General features: G+C 36.3%; 1 protein-coding gene and 1 non-coding gene across 5 annotated transcripts in view; one reads left to right on the top strand and one right to left on the bottom strand.

Annotated features, from left to right (window-relative positions):
• Positions 1 to 444: 444 nt before the first annotated feature.
• Positions 445 to 532, bottom strand: LOC149844303 (small nucleolar RNA Z221/R21b). The gene has a single exon (XR_016431226.1). It is a non-coding gene; the product is annotated as a small nucleolar RNA Z221/R21b (small nucleolar RNA).
• Positions 533 to 17,416: 16,884 nt separating this feature from the next.
• The window catches only part of LOC149844302 (uncharacterized), a 111,699-nt gene continuing 107,491 nt past the window's right edge, over positions 17,417 to 21,624 (top strand). For 2 of the 4 annotated variants that reach the window (XM_090000487.1, XM_090000485.1), the window contains exons 1-3: positions 17,419 to 17,622; positions 17,764 to 17,971; positions 18,094 to 18,218. In XM_090000487.1, coding sequence (XP_089856613.1) covers positions 17,542 to 17,622; positions 17,764 to 17,971; positions 18,094 to 18,218 — 414 coding nt within the window. In that variant the 5' untranslated portion in view covers positions 17,419 to 17,541. Of the gene's footprint in view, positions 17,623 to 17,763; positions 17,972 to 18,009; positions 18,219 to 21,624 lie in introns of all 4 variants that reach the window. The other 2 variants (XM_090000489.1, XM_090000488.1) reach the window with 2 other exon arrangements.

The following is a 21,624-nucleotide window of genomic DNA, read 5'->3' as shown; positions in this document are numbered from 1 at the left end:
TGGGAATGTGATCTTCTATCATAGATGACAATGTGATTTCCCAGCTTATTCAGTTTATCTGGGTAAATGGGTGCACCCAAGCACCCTTTTAAGAAAGGAGTTTTTTATCAGAAGGCAAAAAACAATTTATAGATATACACACAAATATGGATGAAGGAATTTAAATTAAACAAGGGGAAACCATCAGAACCTAGTTTTATCAACAAAACAGTTTCAGTCCGCATCATGGTTGGTCTCGTTATTAACAAGACTACATCATTTGGATCCCCATGATACATATGCAATAAAGTTTGGATGAATAAATAGATAAAACACATATAACTCATAAGAAAAATTCAAGAACAGAATCCATAAAGGGAGATATCAAATCAAACATAAGAAGAAGGGGGGGAAAGGAAACAAAGAAAACCTTTGCAGCATGTTGCAGTCAAAACGCAAGAGACAAGGCTCAGAGTAGATGGGTAACTTCAGTGTCATCATCACCCAACGAGTTAATCAGAGTGGTGCATGACAAATTTTCTCATCACAGCCACCTTATCCCCGAAAACACGCTCACGCTTAGTTCTAATGTCTTATTGTATGCACGGAAACTCTTGATCGGTTGGAGAATCGAAGAACAGGATTTTTTGGTGGAAGAAGGTGATTTAGTTGTGATTTGTTTCGATTTGTTCCCGTTTGGTAAATCAATCAATCTCAACCAATTCAGAAGACAACCCAAACTAGGATATATAGGCAAAGAGATCCAATATGCAAACACCAACGAATAACAACTTCAGGATCGAACAACAGAAACCTAACTCTAACTGAACCTGAGCATGAAGGATCTTGCCAAAACGCCTGAATGCGTCTTCAAGATGAGCACCGATCATCTCCCGGAACAATGCGCGTCTCTTCCGTCCCCGCCATTTTATCACTAAAGGGAGGGGGGGTGGAACAGAGCTTTAAAAGGAAAGAGACAAACCTGGCGATCTCGACGAATGCAAAGCCCTAGAAATCGAGGAGAAGAGGAAGGAGAGTTACGGCATTCACACCAGAGGAACTCTCGCTCCCACCCTTTCGTCGCCGCCTCCACCGTGGTGGGGGGAAGAGGGTATTTATAGGAAAGCTTTTCAGGGGTTAGGGTTCGCGTTGTGAAGCTGAAACCCTAGAGATGGATATTGTATTTACGGAATTGCCCTCCAACGGGCAAAAGGTCATACTGTACGCACCGTTGGATTCAATCCTCACTGCATCTATCACTTGAGAGCCGTGCATCTCACTTTCCGTTAAGTGAACACGATAAAGAAGAAGGTCCGATTAGAATTCGGGTCCGACCCAAAGGGTCCGATTAGTATATGGAGATGGGTATGGTTTATGAAATTTTATATCAGACCCGTTCCAATCCGAATTCAGTTAAGATCTGTGATTTTTCAATTAGTAAGTACAGCAGGCAGAGCCAGGCTTCTGATCCTGAGGAAGGATTCTCCGTGTAAATATAAAAAAAAATAAAAATATATATTATTCAATAAAGCATGTAATTAAGGGTGAAAACTGATCAGACTTGGGCAGACCTCGCTAGACCCAAATCTGAATCTTAAATGGAAATAGTAGATCTGAATCTGAATACAGATGACGAGGTAAGGTTGAATCCAAATCCGAAGTACATGTTGTAATACTTGATTCAAAAAAAATTGAACAAAAACAGTCTATTTACATGTGAAAAATGTAACCGGGTCGGATTATAAATCAGATCAATTCTAGATCCAACTTAAAATGCTGATCCAAATCTCACCCGAATCCAAAACTGATCCGATTGAACATATCCAAATGTATATTTGGATCTTACTTAAAGGATCTGTATATAAAAAAAAAACATGTCGAGCTCGAATCAGATATCCGACCATAACCAATCTTTATAGGACCCAGGTATGGCTTTCCTTGTGATAGACCCGGGCTTAGACCTGATACCCGCACCTCAAAGCTAAACCCTGTTTCGGACCCATCCAAATCAGATCCCATCTGTTGACATCCCTAAATATAACCCCTTTTTATGGGGAATATATCCGGTTATTTGGTTATATACAATACAACCAAAACTGCCGAGGCATGAAGGGTGCCAACAAACAGACATATTTGGACACCATCCCAATCCAACGTGTTACTTCTAAAATCAGATCCAAATTTGAAACCGTATTTAAAAGTTGACTCCATTCAAATTAGAATCAGAATCCAATCTAGTTACCTTTTTTCCAATGTAAAGATCTTTCTTCCAATCATTTTTTACCAGATCCATTTTTTTTCCACAGAGAATGCTGGGGTTGGACCCTTACCAGTTATACAATGGATTCTAACTTGCAATGTCCCAATATAAGGTGACGTGCACTAACTGCTCCTGCCAGACAAGCGGAACCCGGTTGGTCAGATCCAGATTTTTTTTATAAGGAAAAATCATTGCCCAAGGGAAGAAAACCTCGGGTAGGCCCACGACCACGCGTGCGTCGGTAGGGTTTGATCCAGCATCTTCATCTCAACGCCTTCACAACCACCCTGCTCAAGGGCGTAGCTAGGGGGGGGCAGGACTGGGCTGTAGTTAGAGTTTGGAATTGAATTTAAATTCAATGTTGAATTGGATTTAAATTATAATTGGAATTTAATTTAATTCGAGCCATTTTGCATTCAAAGTTTAATTTAATATGAATTAGATTTAGGGTAAATTTGGGTTTGGATTATTAGAAGTCCAATTTGAATATGGATCTTGATTGAATTTGAAATCCAAATTGAAAGTCCATTCAGAATTTAAACTTTGGAAAGGTTATGGAATAGAAATAAATTATTAATCATAATTAATAAATTGTAGGGGTCCAATGGGTTGGACATCCCCCTGTGTGGGCCCAACCTAATGGATGTCTTATGTTGCCTAAAATGATAAAAATCTAAAAAATATATATATATTTAGAATTTTTTTTTTGAGAACCCAATTCAATGAAGTTAAAGGTTTTCAATTGGAAACTTAGGGAAAAAATGACCTTATGTGTGAGACTTATAGATTTGTTGCTTAATAATTAGGGAGGGATCTTCCTAGGGTGGGACGTCCCACCATGAGCCATTGACCATGGCTGGAACCTCTACAAGAGGTAAGCCAAGGTAGGATCAAAACTTACTTAAAAATAATAATACTATATAGGTTAATATTTCAAAAATTCCTAATTGATTTTGAAATCCAATGTAGACTAGGGATTTTAGGATTTTTTTTATAAGGAAGTTTAGTGCATGAGGTTGGAAAGGGGAAAAAAATTGGTAATTGAGATCCCCAAAATCCTTTTTAAAAAAGAGAGGTTCATGCGCCCCCCCCCCCACCCTTCTCTTTCTCTTCTAGCCTCTCTCATCTCTCTAATTCTCTTTTCTTTCATCTCAACTCTCTCTTTTCTTCACCCTCTCTCTTCCTCCACATGATTTTAGAGGATAGAGGTTTGATTAGGGGTTGTGGCTGGACAAGGAAACACGACCCCAGTTCGTAAGAGGTGACGTTCGGTTCGTGCCTACATCGTTCGGTGTTTGTGGTTCTGATTTTGGTTTTCGACACTTTCAAGGTAGGAGTTATAACCCAATACTGTAAGCTAATGCTTATATGCCTGAACATACTTTAGGTGTACAAGATTTGAACCCGTATATCAATCATAATTTATGATAGGATCGATATTGGTTCAGACCCACCAAGCATCGAAATTAGTTGCAAAAACTGATATAGGAATGCATGGACAGATCCATACCTAGATCAGTCATGCATATGCATCTAAAAACACTCGGATCAATCCTTAGTTGTGTCGGGACTGATCAATGGAGTGAGATTTAAAAAAAAAATGTTGTGCATAGTTCCTGGGTCTGATCCGCTTAAGGATCAGACCTAGACCTAGTTCCTTTGAAAAAGATCAGAACACTCCCTATATGGGACTATGTTATTTTAGTGTGTGTGCCTGTGTTATTTCAAACAAGTTAGTTTAGTGTGTGTGTCTGTGTTATTTCAAACAAATTGGAAAGGAGTGATTTTGTTGGTGACCTAACTGAATGTAAATAATAATGGAGGCGAGAAAGGCAATAGCTTTTGCGTCATGCTCTACTTCTCTTGTTTAATGTATATATATATATATATTGATAATACAAGTTATAAAAAAAGTTCAAGCAAGTTCATGGTACTGATCTGATGATGGATCAGACCTGAATCCAGTCTACGATGGGTCAGACCAGACCCCATTGTGACTTGGAATGAAAAAAAGAAAAGAGATATATATGAACCGAGTTATATGGATTCATCGACTGATCCGATAATGGATCAAACCTGAGTCCAGTCTACAATAAAACAGACCAGTTTCCATTAGAACTGGGTCTAAATGGGATTCAATGGTATCGCTTTACATAAAAAAAAATGGTTTGAAAATTTGTGGCAAGTATCATTTGAGAGTTTGTCCTTGATGTAGTTAATCAAGTTACGACGTCAAGGCGTTGTTAACAACCTTATGTATGAAAGTAAACTGGATGGTCTTATTACATGTTTATGCAAACTATGCATTGTGTTTCAATAAATTGCATATGTGAATAAAAGTCTTGGATGTTTGCCTAACTGGATCCCAAACAGAATACGGGCCGGCTAAGTTATGCATAGTATGAACTTTCGTTGTTAATGCATTGATTTGAATGAAAAGTTAACATGCAATTGTACCCTATAATGTTGTGTAAATGTATATTTAAATTTTTAATAAGTATGACATTAGATGAATTGTTATTGCTGAATAAACACTTTTACTGAATTGCAAGTGCATGCGCATTGAAGTGTTTGACTTGTAACAATGTATAGGTGCATGATGTGAATCATATTCAATTCCTATAAATGAATGTGAATGTGTTACAATTAGCATGCATGAATGCATGAAGGATCCATAGTTTTGCATTGGTGAGTGCATGCAATATTTATCTGTTTATGCATAAAATTAGTATTGTTTATAGAATTTTGTCTTGTTATGCAATCACTACAAGAAAATCGTGGATTTGCGACAGACGATATTCATCGCTAATATGTCACTAAACTGTTTAGCGACGGATTGACGATGGATAGCGCCCATCGCAAATTTTTGGTCGCTAATTAGTGACAAAACTTATATGCCGTTACTTTCGTCGCTAATTTGCGACAGATTAGTGACGGATAAGATCCGTCGCTAAATAAGTAGCACAGATTTTGTTTTGCGACGGATATTATACGTCACTAAATTTAAAAAATAAAGAAATAAAAAAATTTTGCTCCCTGACGAGCGGTATTCCGACAGCAATAAGTTGGACTTGTACCACACCCGACAGGCGTTGCTCAGGATCTTAGACCTGAGCGGACCGGCCCGCCACTGCGCGGTCTTCTACACAGAACCGGCGTGCTCTCCGGCGTCGTCGTCCTCCGATATCAGCTCTGTCGTCCTCCATAAATGTCCAGCGGCCGCTCTGCCTCGTCGTCGTTCTTCGATATCAGCCCTTCCGCTTTTCTGCTTTCCTTTACACTACCACTTGGCCAAAGATGCCTTGATATGTTTCGTCGATGACGGTTGAGTAAATGGGCACCGAAAGAACCTTTGCAGCGTCAATGACCTTGTCGGCGATGGCGTCAACCCGGCCGCAGCGAACTGCTTTGCGCCCTCCACGAAGAAGTCGTTTGAACTTCGTCGCCCTCTATGAAGAAGTCGGTTTAAATCGAGCGATGGAGAGGTTGGTTTAAATTTCGAACGGGGAAAGAGGAAAAATTTTGCGCTCTAGATGGGTCGGTTTAAACCGAAAATTAGCGATGGGTTTAGGGAGGGAATTTTTTTGTCGCTAATTAGTGACAGATTAGCGAGGGAAAATTTCCTCGCTACATCCGTCACTAAAATGTTTTTCCTGCATTGAGAATTAATGACAAAAAACTGTCGCCGCTAATCCATCGCTAAATAGCGATAGATTAGCGATGATTTTTTTTTCATCGCTAATTCCACAAATCATATAGTTTTCTCTAGCTAATCTATCGCAAATTTGTGACGAAAAAAATCCATCACAAATTTTTGTTGCTAATTAACATTTTCTTGTAGTGAATTGTGATATCATGCACATCTGAACTGGATATTTGTTTGAATCGATAGGAGTTTGTTTCATATATATTGGTTTTAGTTTATCTGTATTGGTTTAATACCTTCTACCAACGCTCGATGAGTCTGACCCTAAAATTTCATGCAGGTACTGATTGAGGAGGCCTTGCGATGCCAGAATATCGCAGCGGATCAAGAGCCAATCTGTTTTCTTTTTTCGAGATTTTTTTGACAGATATTAAATTTAACAATGATGTTATTTTAAACTTAAGAGACTGAATTAAATTATTTATCTGATTGTTAAATTCAATTTAATTCAATGTATGATTTGATAGATCTGTCACCCGACCAATCTTTTTAACCGATCTTTTTAGCAAATGATTTTCGCTATTAATTTTAAAAGCATTCAAGAAAATCTCAAGTTTTTTTGGTTAAAATTTTGATGCAGTACAGTTTTGGACTTGATTCATCACTAGAACCAATCCCAAACACAAACTTGTTTGATGCCCTGCTTGCTACTTGTTTTTTTACATAAACACATGATTAACATTAATCCTATGATATTCAAAATCTCTCAATGTTGAACATTTCAATCTGAGTATACCCAAAACCATCAACCCATATGGATCTACAATTTTGTCATATAAACCAATGTCGTTAGAACCGATATTGAGCCTGGATCGATTTTTAAAATGATTCAGAGATCAGGCCAATTCAAACTCTGAACCGAATTGAGCTTAAATCGATCAACTTTCATCAAATAAACAAGATGTGTCAATAATATTAAAATATTCAATCCAATTTAACCATATTTAAAAATATAAAAAATGGTTGAATCAACTTGTTGTGAAATGATTTTTGGCCGAGATGATATGAATCAGCCTGAATTGGCTGATTCACAATGATATTGACAACAATGGTACAAACATGGTCCCTCAAATTAAGTTGGGTCTTCAGCTTAACACATGACCCTGCTGACCACTTGCAATTCGTTGACTCAAACGAGTTATGGATTTTTTCATAATTAGTGTGGGTTCCTAAAAAAATAAAAGATCTATCAAAAAACATGATAGTGCGGGAACTATGTGTAAGATTTTGATTGAATTCAGATAAAAACTTCATTCCATTTGCATATAAACCCGGAAGAGAGAGAGAGAGGTGAGACATAATCCTAATTTGCATTTCCCTAAAAAAAATGGCCATGACGCTTGTTAGGGCCCTTCAAAATCTATAGTTGTATGCTTTTGACTTGGGTTGAACCGACATATGTGTTTATCTTTGATGGCTATTAAAGATCATGAATTGAATTCAATATATATATATATATATATATATATATATCAAAATAGTTGAATATTTTTATCAACAAGTTGTAGTGCAAATAGGGTTGTCAACGATCTGGGTCAGAGTTGACCCAGGCCTGCCCATATAACTATTAAAAAGGGTTCTATTTCAATTTTGGGTTTTGTCATATCACAAAAATATAATAAAAAATGATTGTATGTATGACTAAACTGACATGTTGTCTGAAAAACCTTAAAAAATTTCAAATCCATTTGTTGTCCAAAATCGAAAATATTGTTATTTTCTAGGCCTTTTTAGCTCTAACATATATTGTTTTTTATGAGAATTTCCTCCATATATGTGATGTTTTGAGGTTCGCGTTTAAAAGAAATTTCACAGTTTTTTATGCAAAGTTATTATATTTTTTATGTGAAGTAACTCAAGTATTTGTGCAATTTGTCAATTCGAGTATGAAAGAAATTTTGCATATTTTTATGCGCTTTTCATTATTTTTTAATGCAAACTAACACAAGTAGTTGCGAAGTTTTGAAGTTTGAGTTTAAAAGAAATTTCTTAATTTTTTTATGCGATGTTATTATATTTTTTATGTGAAGTAACATAGGTATTTGTGCAGTTTGTCAGTTTGAGTTTAAAATAAAATTTATAGATTTTTTATGCGAATTTAAAATTTTTGTATGCAAAGTAACTCAGGCATTTGCGATTTTGGATGTTTGAGTTTAAAAGTTTTAAAGTTCATCAAACAAATCTGGATTAAGTATTTTCACAGTAATCTTCAATTTCCTAGGTATCCGTGTAAAAGGAGATAAGGGTCGACCGGTCAATTTCTCATCTTAAATGTCCTAACCAAAATTAGGGTTGAGCTTCTTGAGACTTTGCAATTTCATTTACGAAATATTTTATAATTTGTTAAGCTTTTATGGACCCTCCCTTGGCCTATAACTGTAGGGCACTCATTGTCAACATACGACAAAAAATCGAAATGATTGGAATGATCATCGCTCTCTTTCTTTCATTGGATGCCACCTCTATTCAAGTTTATGAAAAGGATGAAAGGAAGGCTACCATATGTTGAAGTGAAGGGCGATAGTCAAATATTGGGAGTGATGCCCTTGTGAGGAGTTGCTTCTACCTTTAAACTTGTATCGACAAGTTTCTGGAAAGTTAAGCTTATGTTCTTCAATGACTCTTCTCGTACACAGTTTGATTTCCACAGTGCGTTAGAACGGATACTCCCTTAATTTTTAGAGCGAGTTGGTTTGAAATGAAGTTGGAATCGATCCCTCACAACTATTGTTTTGATGTCCAGGTTTAAAATAAAAAACGTAGTTTACATTTTATGTGAAGTTATTATATTTTTCATACGAAGTAACTCAAGTATTTGTGAGGTTTTGAGGTTCAAGTTTAAAAGAAATTTTGTAGTTTTTTTTTATGTCAGTTATTACATTTTTTATGCAAAGTAACTTAAGTATCTGTGAGATTTTAAGTTTTGAGTCTAAAAGAAGATTTATAATTTTTTTATACGAAGTTATTACATTTTTTATGCAAAATAACCCAAGTATTTGTAAAGTTTTGGGGTTCGAGTCTAAAAGAAATTTCGTAGTTTTTTTATGAAAAGTTATTACATTTTTTATGCAAAGTAACTCAGCTATTTTTGAAGTTTTGAAGTTCAAATTTGAAAGAAAGCTTGCACATTTTTTGTGCAAAATTTAAATTTTTTTATACGAAGTAACTCAAGTATTTGTTAGGTTTTGAGGTTCGCATTTAAAATAAACTTTGTAGTTTTTTTATACGAAGTTAATGCATTTTTTATGTGGAGTAACTGAAGTATTTGTGAGGTTTTGATGTTTAAATCTAAAAGAAATTTTGCAATTTTTGTGTGAAGTTATTACATTTTTATGCGAAGTAACTCAAGTATTTGTGAAGTTTCAAGGTTAGAGTTTAAAAGAAAGTTTACATATTTTTTATGCAAATTTCAAAGTTTTTTTATGCGAATTAACTTAAGAATTTTCGAGATTTGAGTTTAAAAGATACTTAGCAGTTTTTTTATGTGAAGTTACTATATTTTTTAAACGGAGTAACTCAAGTATTTGTGAGGTTTTAAGGTTTGAGTCTAAAAAAATCATATTTTTTTATGCAAATTTATTATATTTTTATACAAAATAATAACTATTTGCATGGTTTTGAGGTTTAAGTTTAAAAGAAATATTGCAGTTTTTTATGCAAAGTTATTACATTTTTATGCGAAGTAACTCAAGTAATTGTGAGGTTTTGTTGTTCGAATTTAAAAGAAAATTTTCAGTTTTTTTATGCGAAGTTATTGCATTTTTTATGCAAAGTAACTCAAGTATTTGCGAGGTTTAGAGGTTCGAGTCTAAAAAAAACTGCAATTTGTTTATGCAAAGTTTCAAGGTTTGAGTTTGAAAGAAAGTTCACACATTTTTTATGCAAATTTTATCATTTTTTTATGTAAAGTAGCTTGAGTATTTGTGTAGTTTTGAGGTTCAAGTCTAAGAGAAAAATTCATAGATTTATCATAAAATTTGTCAAATTTAAATTTTAAACATCATCTATAAATTAAATAACATACATACATTCATCTCAATATCTCCACATGAAAATATTATCAAATTCACCCACAGTTCTTCATTGTCAGCCTCCTGAGTCATCAACTTTTTCTTTTTGTTTGTTTTGAATGTTACAACTTTCTTTTATGTGAATGTTACTATCGAAGCATCGATTTGCACTTTCTTTGCCTTTGACGACTGCAGAGCTTTCGTTCGCACTGCCTTGGCCACCAGTAGAGAGTGTTCTTTTAGCGATGCCAATAACCCTACCTTTCTAGTTGGTTATGCTATTGTGTTTTTTTTATAGCGCAACACAGTTCGTTCCCGCTGACTACATTTTGGTTCCCGCTGGATGCACTATTGGGCACCCATAATTTCAGTTTGAAGATACTTTATCAGCTTCAAACCAAATGTAACTTAAAGATTCATCGTCTAAGCATTTGACTGCCCCCTCTTTATGCCATGTCTATTTATAACTAAGCTCCATACATTTTTTGCGACTTATGTCATTCATGATTTTTCTTATAGTCATGTTGGAGTTATCGGGCAAATGACCGTGAATAACATGTGGAACCCACTCGGAAGGCACATTTTCTGCTACTAGGTTGCCCAATAATTCACCGCATGTATGCTCGCTTTGATACTTCTTCACTTGAAAGAACGTTGTTCCCCACACCTTTGTGCAATGGATCTTCGAGGTGCAATCAATATTAGTATGTGGTTTCTTTTGCATGCATACGACAATTACCCTATTATTCTTTTCTTGCAGCTCTTCTTTTCTTAATCATATGCTCTTTCAGAAAATGACTACAATGATCGACAAAATTAAACCTTTTGTCTGTAGCAACCTCTTGATCATTGAACTTTGTTGATAGCCACTAAAATTGTTTGGAATTATCAAGTCGTTCATTACACAACTATTTACACAATTGAGATGCCTTTGCATCAAATATTGCCAATTGCTCTATCGTGAAAGAGAACATATCTAACGAGAACTTAGTAAACCCTAAACATTAGCATATAAACCTAACACATTTCTTAAACCCAACAAATGCTTACAAATCTCATACAACATACCAACTTTTGTGCATCATTGTTGGGATGCAAATTACTAGAACTGGGGTGCCCAAGTGGTTTCACATCATCTTTAGTGATCCATTGTTGATATATACCATCAATTGTTGGTGAAAGTTCTTTGGTGTCTGCAAGTCCAACATCTATATTCCTAATCGGTTCGGGCAACTGCATGTTCTTCAATTTTACAACATCACTATCGTTTATTACTTGGGACAATTGCGTGTTTAGTTCATCAATATCATTCACTGCCTAGGACAATTTGATGTTCGACAATACACTAACCTCAATAGATTGTTCTACATTCCTTTCAAATGCTTATTATTGCTTTATGTGAACTAGTAAGTAAATATCATCACTAAATAACATCCATTCTACATCATCGTCATCAAAAACATCTACCCAACCTGGTTCATCACCTATGAAAAATGAATATGTACACCAGAAGTTTATTAACTATTTTCACTCAGTCCTATTTTTCGAGATAACATATACATTAATTCATTAAAGCTAATATTTTTTTGGACCACTAAAGATCTTCAACTGCAATCATCAACGAGACAATAGTGCACTTTATTAGATACTAAAGTCATCTTAAATACCTATGCCAACCACATGAAATATGCATCTATCGAGAATAAAATACATACAACAACCACTATGCAAAACCAACTACCAACATTAACACCTTGTGCACGATCAACCCAAGCCCCATTACACATACACACACAAAACAATTCTATAATAATGGACAAGCAACTTCAAAGAAGCAAAAATATTGTTTTTTTATATGACAAACATCTCCAAAGCAGACACAAATATTTGGAATAAATATATTATATATTCTTTAAAAAAATTTGTAAACTACGTGCGAGAAGGGAAATTTGGGGTCCAAAGGTTGGGGATCACAAAGAACTCACCTTTTGATCTAACAAGAGAAGTCGATGAGAAAATGTCACAACCTCGTTGGAATCACCATAAAAGTCGTCAGAGATAAGAAAACTCAAAAAATTGTGCTGAGGGAAATTTAGAAAAAAAAGGTTGGGGACCATGAAGAACCCTAGATTTTGTTGTAAAAAAGAAGCAAAAATTTTTAGATGATGGTACTGGGTCAAAAACAACCTAAAGCAAAAATAACTTTGATCCAAACCCGGTACTAGCATCTCAAACGCAGAAAAAAAGGTGTGCATTTTAAGTTTTAAAAGACATTCACAGATTTTTATACGACATTAATTTGTTTTTTATGCGAAGTAACTATGGTATTTACATAATTTCTCGGTTCAAGTTAAAAAAAAAACATAAATCTTTTATGTGAATTTAAGAATTTTTATGTGAAGTAACCCAATTATTTGCAAGGTTTGGAATTTCGAGATTAAAAGAAAGTTCGCTCACACATATTTTATGCGACATTATTACATTTTTTATGTGAGGTAATTGAAGTATTTGTGAGGTTTCACGGTTTGAGTTAAAAAAAACTTCACAATTTTTTTATGCGAAGTAACTCAAATATTTGTGATGTTTGACAATTAGAGTTAAAAAAAAAACAGTTTTTTTATGCGATATTGTTACATTTTTTATGCTAGGTAATTGAAGTATTAAAAAAAACACAAATTTTTTATGCGAGGTAACTCAAGTATTTGCAATGTTTGTCGGTTTAAGTTAAAAAAGAAATCATAGTTTTTTTTTTTTGTGAATTTATACATTTTTTATGCAAAGTAACTAAAGTATTTGCGATGTTTGTCGGTTACAGTTTAAAAAAAGTTTGCTCACACTTATTTTATGCAAATTTAGTAAATTTTTACTGCACAATAACTCAAGTATTTGTGAGGTTGGAGTTTTTGGCGAAAATAGAGAAAATTCACATATGGAGGAATTTTGTACCGAAACAATAGGTGTGAGAGCTAAAAAGATGACAAAAATAATAATATTTATGATTTCTGGCAGTAGACAATTTTAAAAGTTTTTAAGGCTTTTCAAGAATTGTGTCATTTGTGTCATATAGTGGAGTCATTTTTTGAAAGTATAATTCCAAAACTAAACTCACATGGTTTTGTAAATTGATTTTTAAAGCAATGTCGGGCTAGGTACCCAGCAAAAATCATGACCCAAACCAATTCGCATATTGCTGGAGTTGGTTCAGGTCAACCAAAATATTATCTGAAAAATAATTGCATGACCCCCGCAGAATTGTGTGTTTTTTGAAATACCTAGCAATTTGACAAAATTTGCTGCATATCCAAAATTTCGATTTCAATTTTTTAAGACATTTTAAGCATTGCTAAAAAGCCTCGGGGGATGCACCCACTATTTTTTCAATTGGTTTTAGTAGAGTTTTGAAGCGCCGCTAAAGGTCTCAATGAAACTGGGGCCTTTGGAGACACTTTTAAAGCATTGCTAAAAGCCAAATATACTGACTTTCGCACACGAATGCCCTCCTTTAAAAACTGGCATAGACAAGAGGAAATTCACAAATATTATATGACATTTACAACCATGAAGTTGTGAAGGCCATATTGTATTTGTGAATGTCCTCGTGTCTGTGCTATTTTTTTATAGAGAGGTTCACACATTTTGGAAACATTCATAATCAAGAGTGTGAAGGTCATGTTGTATTTGCCGAGGGGCAAAAATGTTCTAACAAATGGAAATCAAAATTTGGGATATGAGGTAGATTTTGTCAATTTGCTAGGTATTTCAGAAAACACATTTTGCAATGATAATACAATCATTTATGAATATTATTTTTGTTGACACTTTTCATGCTCATACATGATAGCCCAGACCCGTTGATAGTGATAAACATTTCTTTTATTTTACAGCCTCTAAAAATACACATGGAAATTTCCTAATCTCATGTATGCATTTTGCATGCTGTAAGAAGTAAAGCTATATACTGAATTCTAATATATACTGAATTCGAATCTGATTATTATTCAGATGTTACTTTACTAAATTGGACCCCAATGGATTTGGATCTGGTCAAATATGCTACCCCAATCTAAACCAAACTAAACTGAACCATTAATATCCCTACAGATTTCTAATGTGAACACCAACAAGGGTGTCGAAGATTGCTCCATCCCCAACTATTTTTTAAAAAGAATTTTAAAATACATTTTTTTTAGTTAATTTTCAAATAACCACCAAAGTTTTCCCTTTATCTAATATAACCACCAAACACATTTTATTTCTCAAATGTCCACCAAAGAATTTCTCACCTTAAGCAAATGGACCCAACCTGTCAACTAGGGGTAGCAAAATCTGCCCAGACCCGCCAACCCGACCAGCCAACCTGCTTCTTATCCGGGTTAGGGTTTGGCTTAAACGGGTTTGTGTCATAAATGGGTCGACCCGCCTAACCCGTTTATTAAACGGGTCGTGTTCGTGTTAGGGGTATGCCAACCCGCTAACCCGTTTGACCCATTTAATAAACGGGTTAGGCGGGCAGGTCAACCCGTCAACCCACAACCCGTTTATATATATATATATATATATTAACTTATCTAACACTAACTCCTAACTTTACACTTTAGTCACACACCTAACTCCTTCCTACCCAGCAGACGAGAGCCCGAGACCTCTCCTCTCCACCTCATTGCCATCAACACACAGGCACACACTACCACCCTCTTCTCTCCTCCTCTTGGTTTGGCACCCAAGCAAAGCAAGCCCAACGTTTCATCTCTCCCGCTCAAGGCACCTCATTTTTTGATCTTGAAGAAGGGGTTGGAATAAGTAACATGTACTTAATTTCGTTTTCTTCTTTGTTTTTCTCACTGTTATTCGGGTTAGACAGGTTATTCGGGTTACTCGAGTCGGTTATCATGTCTATGTTATCGGGTTGACCCGTTTAATAAATGGGTAGCTGTGTCGTGTCGATCCGACTCATTTATTAAACGGGTTAACCGTGTTGTGTCGGGTTACCCATTTAATAATTGGGTCATGTTTGTGTTTGCCACATCCTACACGTTTAATAAACGAGTCGTGTTCGTGTTGAGATATTCTAACCTGCCAACCAATTAACCCGACCCACGAACCCGCCGACCCAACCCGATTGCCACCCCTACTGTCAACTATCGGTAGCTTAACCATGATTCTCCATTTTTAAGCTTAAAAAAGTTTCTACACTATACCCTTGTCTTTTCACTCAACTAAAATTACTTTTTTGTTCTTAATTCCATTTTTTTTTACTTGCTTTAATGCATCACAAACACCATTTGTTGCCTCAGACATAAAAGTGGGGTGAAAGTTTTAACCCAAGTCCAAAGTGGATAATATTCCAATGGGGTGGTTGTGATTGCGCTAAGATGAAAGGCACCAGATCAAATTCCATTGAGACACAGGCGTGTCTGTAGCTTTCAATGCTAGGCCGCCTAAGACAAGGTGATCGTGGGGTTCCTTTCCATTAACAATAACGGATTTAGAACATGATAGTGTATATATGAATCTAGTTCAGAACTGCAATAGATAAAGTTTGGCTCTATCTCGGTTCATGGTTAGAATCAAATAACCATGTGCTGCATACTTGGACGGTTTTGGGTCAAACCCGAGTCGTGTATCTTTTGCATTAAAAAACAGTTTGTTTATTCATTTTCTTGGATCAAGTAATATATGGTTTCATTTTTGGACTGGATCCTACGCTTTATCGTACTACTGAAATTGGATTCAAATATGAAATCTAACCCACCCTTCAAAAGTTGGAACCAGCATTGGATCTTTCCTAACCTGAACTATATCCATTGTATTTTCTAACTCTATTATTTATGAGGGGTGTAACTAGGTTCAGTCAGGTAGGTCTCATCAGACCCACACCTAAAGCAGGTATAAAAACTGCATAAAAACCTACCCAATACAACTTGGGTTTAGGCTAATCTTTTGTATGATTTTGACATATTTAATGGGTCGAGTTTTAATTAGACCATTTTTTCACATCGCATTTAGAATTAGACCAAAACAAACCCGAATTGACATAAAGCAAGTTTAGAGGTTAGGTATTATAAATGCTAAATGGGTGAGATTTCCTCTTAGTTGAACCAAATATGATCCATATTATAGACCCATATACTTTATATCCAAATCCATATCGGATTAGAAAATATATATGGATAGGTATGGTTAACTCTTGGTTAGAAATTGGCAAAAAAAAAATTGATTTAGTCTAATTTAACCTATTTTACCAATGCGAGATTGACTCATATGATGACCAGACCCGAGATGTTTGAATATAGTGAACTAGATCCATAATAGGATCTATTATTAAAAAACCAGGTCCACTGTTATCAAGCTTGAGGTGTGTATGGGTTGGATCTGGTTTGGACCCAGTGACTCCATTTCGAATCCCACTTTGAGGTGCTAGTACCAGGTGAAATATGGTCTACTATAAGAAAAAAACATACTTGAGTCCTATAAAGATGACATGAACCAGATCTGATCCATACATGGTAAAATAATGTTTTTTCTTATATTGAAAAATCACAGGTTTTAGGTTGAACCCCAAAACCAGGTCCACTGCTATCAAGCTTGAGGTTGAATCTGGTTTGGACTTAGTGAGTCTAAATCCGAATCTGACTTTGAGGTGCTAGTACCAGGTCCAATATGGTCTGCTGTAAGAAAAACCATACCTGAGTCCTATAAGGATTTCGTGAACCGTCCATACATGGTAAAATAATGTTTTTATTTTTTTATATTGAAAAATCACAGGTTTTCGGGTTGGACTCATGTCTGGTATGAAATTTCACAAACCATTGGGTCTCACCTGGTTTCTAATCGAACACGTTGGGTCTGACCCGGTTTCTAATCAAACTTCTTTCTTTATCACCAAACCCTAACCCTATAGGGTTTAGTACTGGTCCGTTGTGGTCAAACCTAACCCATTGACACTCTCAAACCCGGGTCATTGGCACCCCTAAGCTTGATCCAATTTTCCTACCAAGCTATGAAAGAGAGAGAGAAGTGGTGCCAACGACAATAATCTTTCATAATAAGTGGTCCCTTTAATTTGAGAAATATCTTTGGATAAAATAGTAATTTTAAATAGATAATTATCTGAACTCAGTGTCATTTGCTTAACTCACACGAAATCTTTGGCATGCATAAGAATTGGACCAAAAAGTTTTGTGGTTATTTGATTTTTTTTTTTCATAACCGAGAGCTGGTGGGGGACCAACTTAAAGAAACCAATTCAACTTAAATTGGATACAACCAGCGGTGTAAGTAAACAATTAGCAACAACGTACCTAAAATTCACGTTCGATGAGTTAAAAAAAAAAACTCGTATTTAATGATATAAAAAAACCCGGTTAGGAGATTATCTAATCGTTTTTTTTTATTCTATGCAGAAGCTTATAAATAACAACTGACCCGTGGCTTGCCATCCCTTCCCTTGTCTCCTTCCTTCTTTTTCTCTCTCTTTGTCTTCCCAGAAAGAGAAAGAAAAGGAATTGCCGTCATTTTAGAGAGAGAGAGTCTTCCGCGCAAGAGGGGGAAGGAAGAAGAAGGGAAACGGATCAGAGAAGGGAGCGATGGTTTCCACGAGGCGCAGTTCTTCATCGTCTTCTAAGCTCTCGTCGCCGTCCTCTCCGCCATGCAACAAGCGTCTCAAGGTATTCTGACGGGGAAATTTCCGTATCTTTTGGTTTTCTTTTGCGGGCGTCTCGGATTCTTCTCCCTTTGGGTTCCTTCGAGGTTTCTTGTTCGTAATCCGATTGTTGGTGTGGTTATTTGTTTTGAATTTGGGGAAACAGGTGGAGAATTCGCAGCTGAAAGAGACGTCGTCCTCGGTGCAGAGGGACGATGCGCCTGAGTTGAAAGAAACAGCGTCCTCATCGCGAGACCAGCTCCCGGCAGATCTTGTGATCGGCCATGCGGAAGATCCAGCCTCCCCTGAAACCCTAGCTTCGGATCCGGATGCCTCCGCGGAGAAACCGGCCGCGACGACGCCTCCTTCATCGGGTTTGATCTCCTGACTTCTGCGTTTCGTTTGTGTCCAGGGTTTATTCCTCTCCATAGGGAAGGGGAGAAAAGAAAAGGCGATGAAATCGTTAAAAAGAAGTTGTTTGTTTTGAGGTTGCTAGGTTGTACACCAATGGAAGTGGAGAAGTCGAAGGGTGGGGCGTCTACATGGAGCAGGACAAAGAAACGAGCGCTTAATTTGGACCCGTCGAGTGCTTGGGGCAAACTTATATCGCAGTACCCACAGGTGTGGTTTTCATTTGTTTTTGCTCTGACCAAGGTTCTTGCTTCTTTCATTGTCTTGGATTTGGTAGAGGACATGGTTTGTGATGCATTTGTTTCTTAATTAGATTTCATGATGCCGGTGTTACATGGGGCCGTCAGCATGCTTATGATTTATTAATGGAAGTAGAACACGGGATTTTATCCTCACTTTTTTTATTTCAATTGCGATCAAGAACTAGATTTAATGGCTCTTTGTTTATTAACTTTGTTGGTGTTGCACGAGCTTTCTTTACATAAAAAATATTGAAACTATTGGTTTCACGTTTTATTGTTGATGATTTGAACTCTGTAATTTGCTTCACTATAATCCTTTATGGTTTCATTGATATAGTAAAGGTACAGACATAAAGAGAGAAATAAACATTGCTCTATGACATGCCCATGAAAGATTGCACTATATAATTACACATGCATTGCGTGCAATAACCATTAAAAATGTTGTATTAATTATGGGTCCAACTGGCCCTTTCCGGCAAGAACTTGGAGAGAGAGAGAGAGAGAGAGAGAGAGAGAGAGAGAGAGTTTACCAGCATCATTGCTGGTTGATGCCATAGCAGACAGGTTAGTTGTTGGTGGTAGATTGGTAGTGGTAGACACCAAAGCAGAGAGGCAGCTAGGGGTGGGTGGAACCAAACAAATCAGCATTGAAGGGTAAAATAAAACCCTAGTTTAAATTATCGGGCTAGGCCAAGACGGCCCGCCACCCACCCTATCTTGCCCTTGTGTGGGCCAGAAGCCCTGGTTCAGAGCATATTCGAAAATGAAGGCCAAAGCCTGGTTGGCTGGTGGGCCTATCACGCCATTGCCCACCTTTAGCCTGGATGTCCTCGATGTATTCCAGGTTTTACACAAACAAAGTAACGACCCAAACTAATCGTCATAAAAATAGTGGATCTTTTTAAAACAATTGTGGAAACAAAGCCAAGTATCCGAGGTCACACGAATTTAATATATCAAACCACAAATAGCCAGTGCATTGAATCAAAGAAGAATAATTAAACTTTATTAATCAATGAATAATGTCAAATAACTAAAACAGTAAAATCGTCTATGACATAATGAGCCACTGTCGGGAAACCCAGAACTGGTCAAAGGGCTCACAGTCTCCAGCTAGCAAGTCAACCCATCACTCATCATCCGGTCCTTTAAAATAGTTTTTATGAAAACAAGCAAGAACCAAAGTCTTTTGTACAATTTCTTCTAAAAATCAAAACAGTAAAGAAATAGCGTAAACCAAATTCATGCGTAACTTTAGAGGAAAATCACAATAACAATTTACTACAATCAACTTACCATTCAAGCATTTAACAAAATATCATGCAATAAAAAATATCATGCGAAACAAAATAAGCATGAATGCATGAATTAATGCTAAACAATGAATATGCATGATTCAATGCACATGCATGAATAACTTATTAAGTTATTTATTAGAGTTGCTTTTGCATACATTTCTTTATTAAATGCACACAAATTTAGTTTTCACTTATCCTTAAACCCGTTGATACTCACACAATTTGTATTTTATTACTGAGTTCCATACTTGTTGCTCGACCAATATCAGAAATCAACACCATCTATCAGAACATTAGAAATAAACATCTAATGCCAAGACATTAGGGAAATCAACAACCAGTGATGTCACTTTCTTGGTTTACCAATAACTATAGCTGAGTCAACAACACCACATCAGGAAAAGTGGCTGAAATCTTCCTAAAACCGTGACCGGAAGGTGAATCATCACATCGGGTTCGGGAGCACAATCGCACATGGAGTCTTACTATCCTCACGGTCTCCTATGACAATTATCCAAGATTCCCACACTGTGCAAGGGACTTCAAAGAAAAGATTAATTACATTGTTTGGTCTATTTTACATTTTTAAATAATTTCAAGTTCTTTACACAAGAACCATTTTGCAAATTTATATGCAAAACCAACATCGAGCCCTGACCGCCATATCTTAACAGTGTAATTAATTTTTGAAAACCAATAATTTTTAGAAGTAAATTTTGCAATGCATAAATAAAATCAACAATAAGTAGAGCAATACATGCTCCTGGCTTACACGGCCCGTTGTAGTTCACATCTGATCACTCGTGCATCTCAAAAGTGATTTACACATCTTTTGCAAAATTTCAGTGAACATACAACACACCTTGTTCAGACCATGTCCACAATGCACATTCAAACATATAACATGAATGCACGTAAAGCCAAACGTATACACCTGCAAATAGATGCTTGCAACAACATATATTGTCATGATCAATTCCATGCATAAACACCCAAACATGCGCATGATCATATTTATGCAAAAATCAAAATAAACTTCAGATTCATGCGTATGATATGTACATTTGTAACATGGTTTTCGAATGCATAAGCACACATAACCAATCAAAATATATAATCGGATACATAATCCTATAGTTAACATGAATGTGGGTCTGAACATAGCAAAACTGTTCAGATTTAACACCCAATACATTGGTAAATTTGATCAGGTTACAAGTGTTGAGAATAGGTGGTTTTAATTAGAGTTATCTTTCATTAAGGTGTTTTTTTGTACTTTAGTTCTTTATAATGGGGCAGTATTGTAATTAGGTCTTTAAGCCTCTCTCTATTTAACATAGAGAGAGGCCCTAATCAGATTATGGGTTCTGAGGTTTTCTTTGCAGCCGTCTCTCTCTCTTCTCTCTCTTTCTCTCTTCTCTCTCTCTCTTCTCTATTTCTAGGGTTCAGGCCATCGTCTACATGGTATCAGAGCTGTACCGATCGTGGGAGCGTGATCGTGGGAGCGTGATCGAGTCTGATCAAGGCTCGATCGATCGTGGAGGCCATCAGATCGTGGAGGCCACCAGATCTGTCAACAGATCTAATGAGTAAAAAGAAAAATACCTAATCAGGTCAGCGATAATTTTTTTTTTTGGATCTGTTGACAGATCTGATCACGCAGTTGGCCGTGGATGCTTGCTGTGAGTTCGCAGCTTCTTGTCGTGGATGCTTGCTGTGAGTTCGCAGCTTCTTGTTTTTATCATTTCATGACTGCCTACTGTCTCGGTTTCGTGGCTACCTGTTGGGAGTTGATTGCTGTTGGTATAATATACACTGAACATGTCTGTGGTTGTGTGGAGTTTGATTGGTGCTGGTACTCTTTGCACTGAAAATGTTTTGTGTATCTTGATATCGTGGCTGTGTGGAGTTTGATTGGTGCTGGTACTCTTTGCACTGAAAATGTTTTGTGTATCTTGATATCGTGGCTGTGTGGAGTTTGATTGGTGATATCGTGGCTGTGTGGAGTTTGATTGGTGCTGGTACTTCCTGCTTTTTTTTTCCCTCCAGCAATCCAACTCTTAGTGGTGTTGC

This window comes from Nuphar pumila, chromosome 3, assembly GCF_984573655.1.
Source record: "Nuphar pumila chromosome 3, dmNupPumi1.hap1.1, whole genome shotgun sequence".
In the NCBI taxonomy this organism is placed as follows: Eukaryota; Viridiplantae; Streptophyta; class Magnoliopsida; order Nymphaeales; family Nymphaeaceae; genus Nuphar; species Nuphar pumila.
This window is presented reverse-complemented; position numbering and strand designations above follow the sequence as displayed.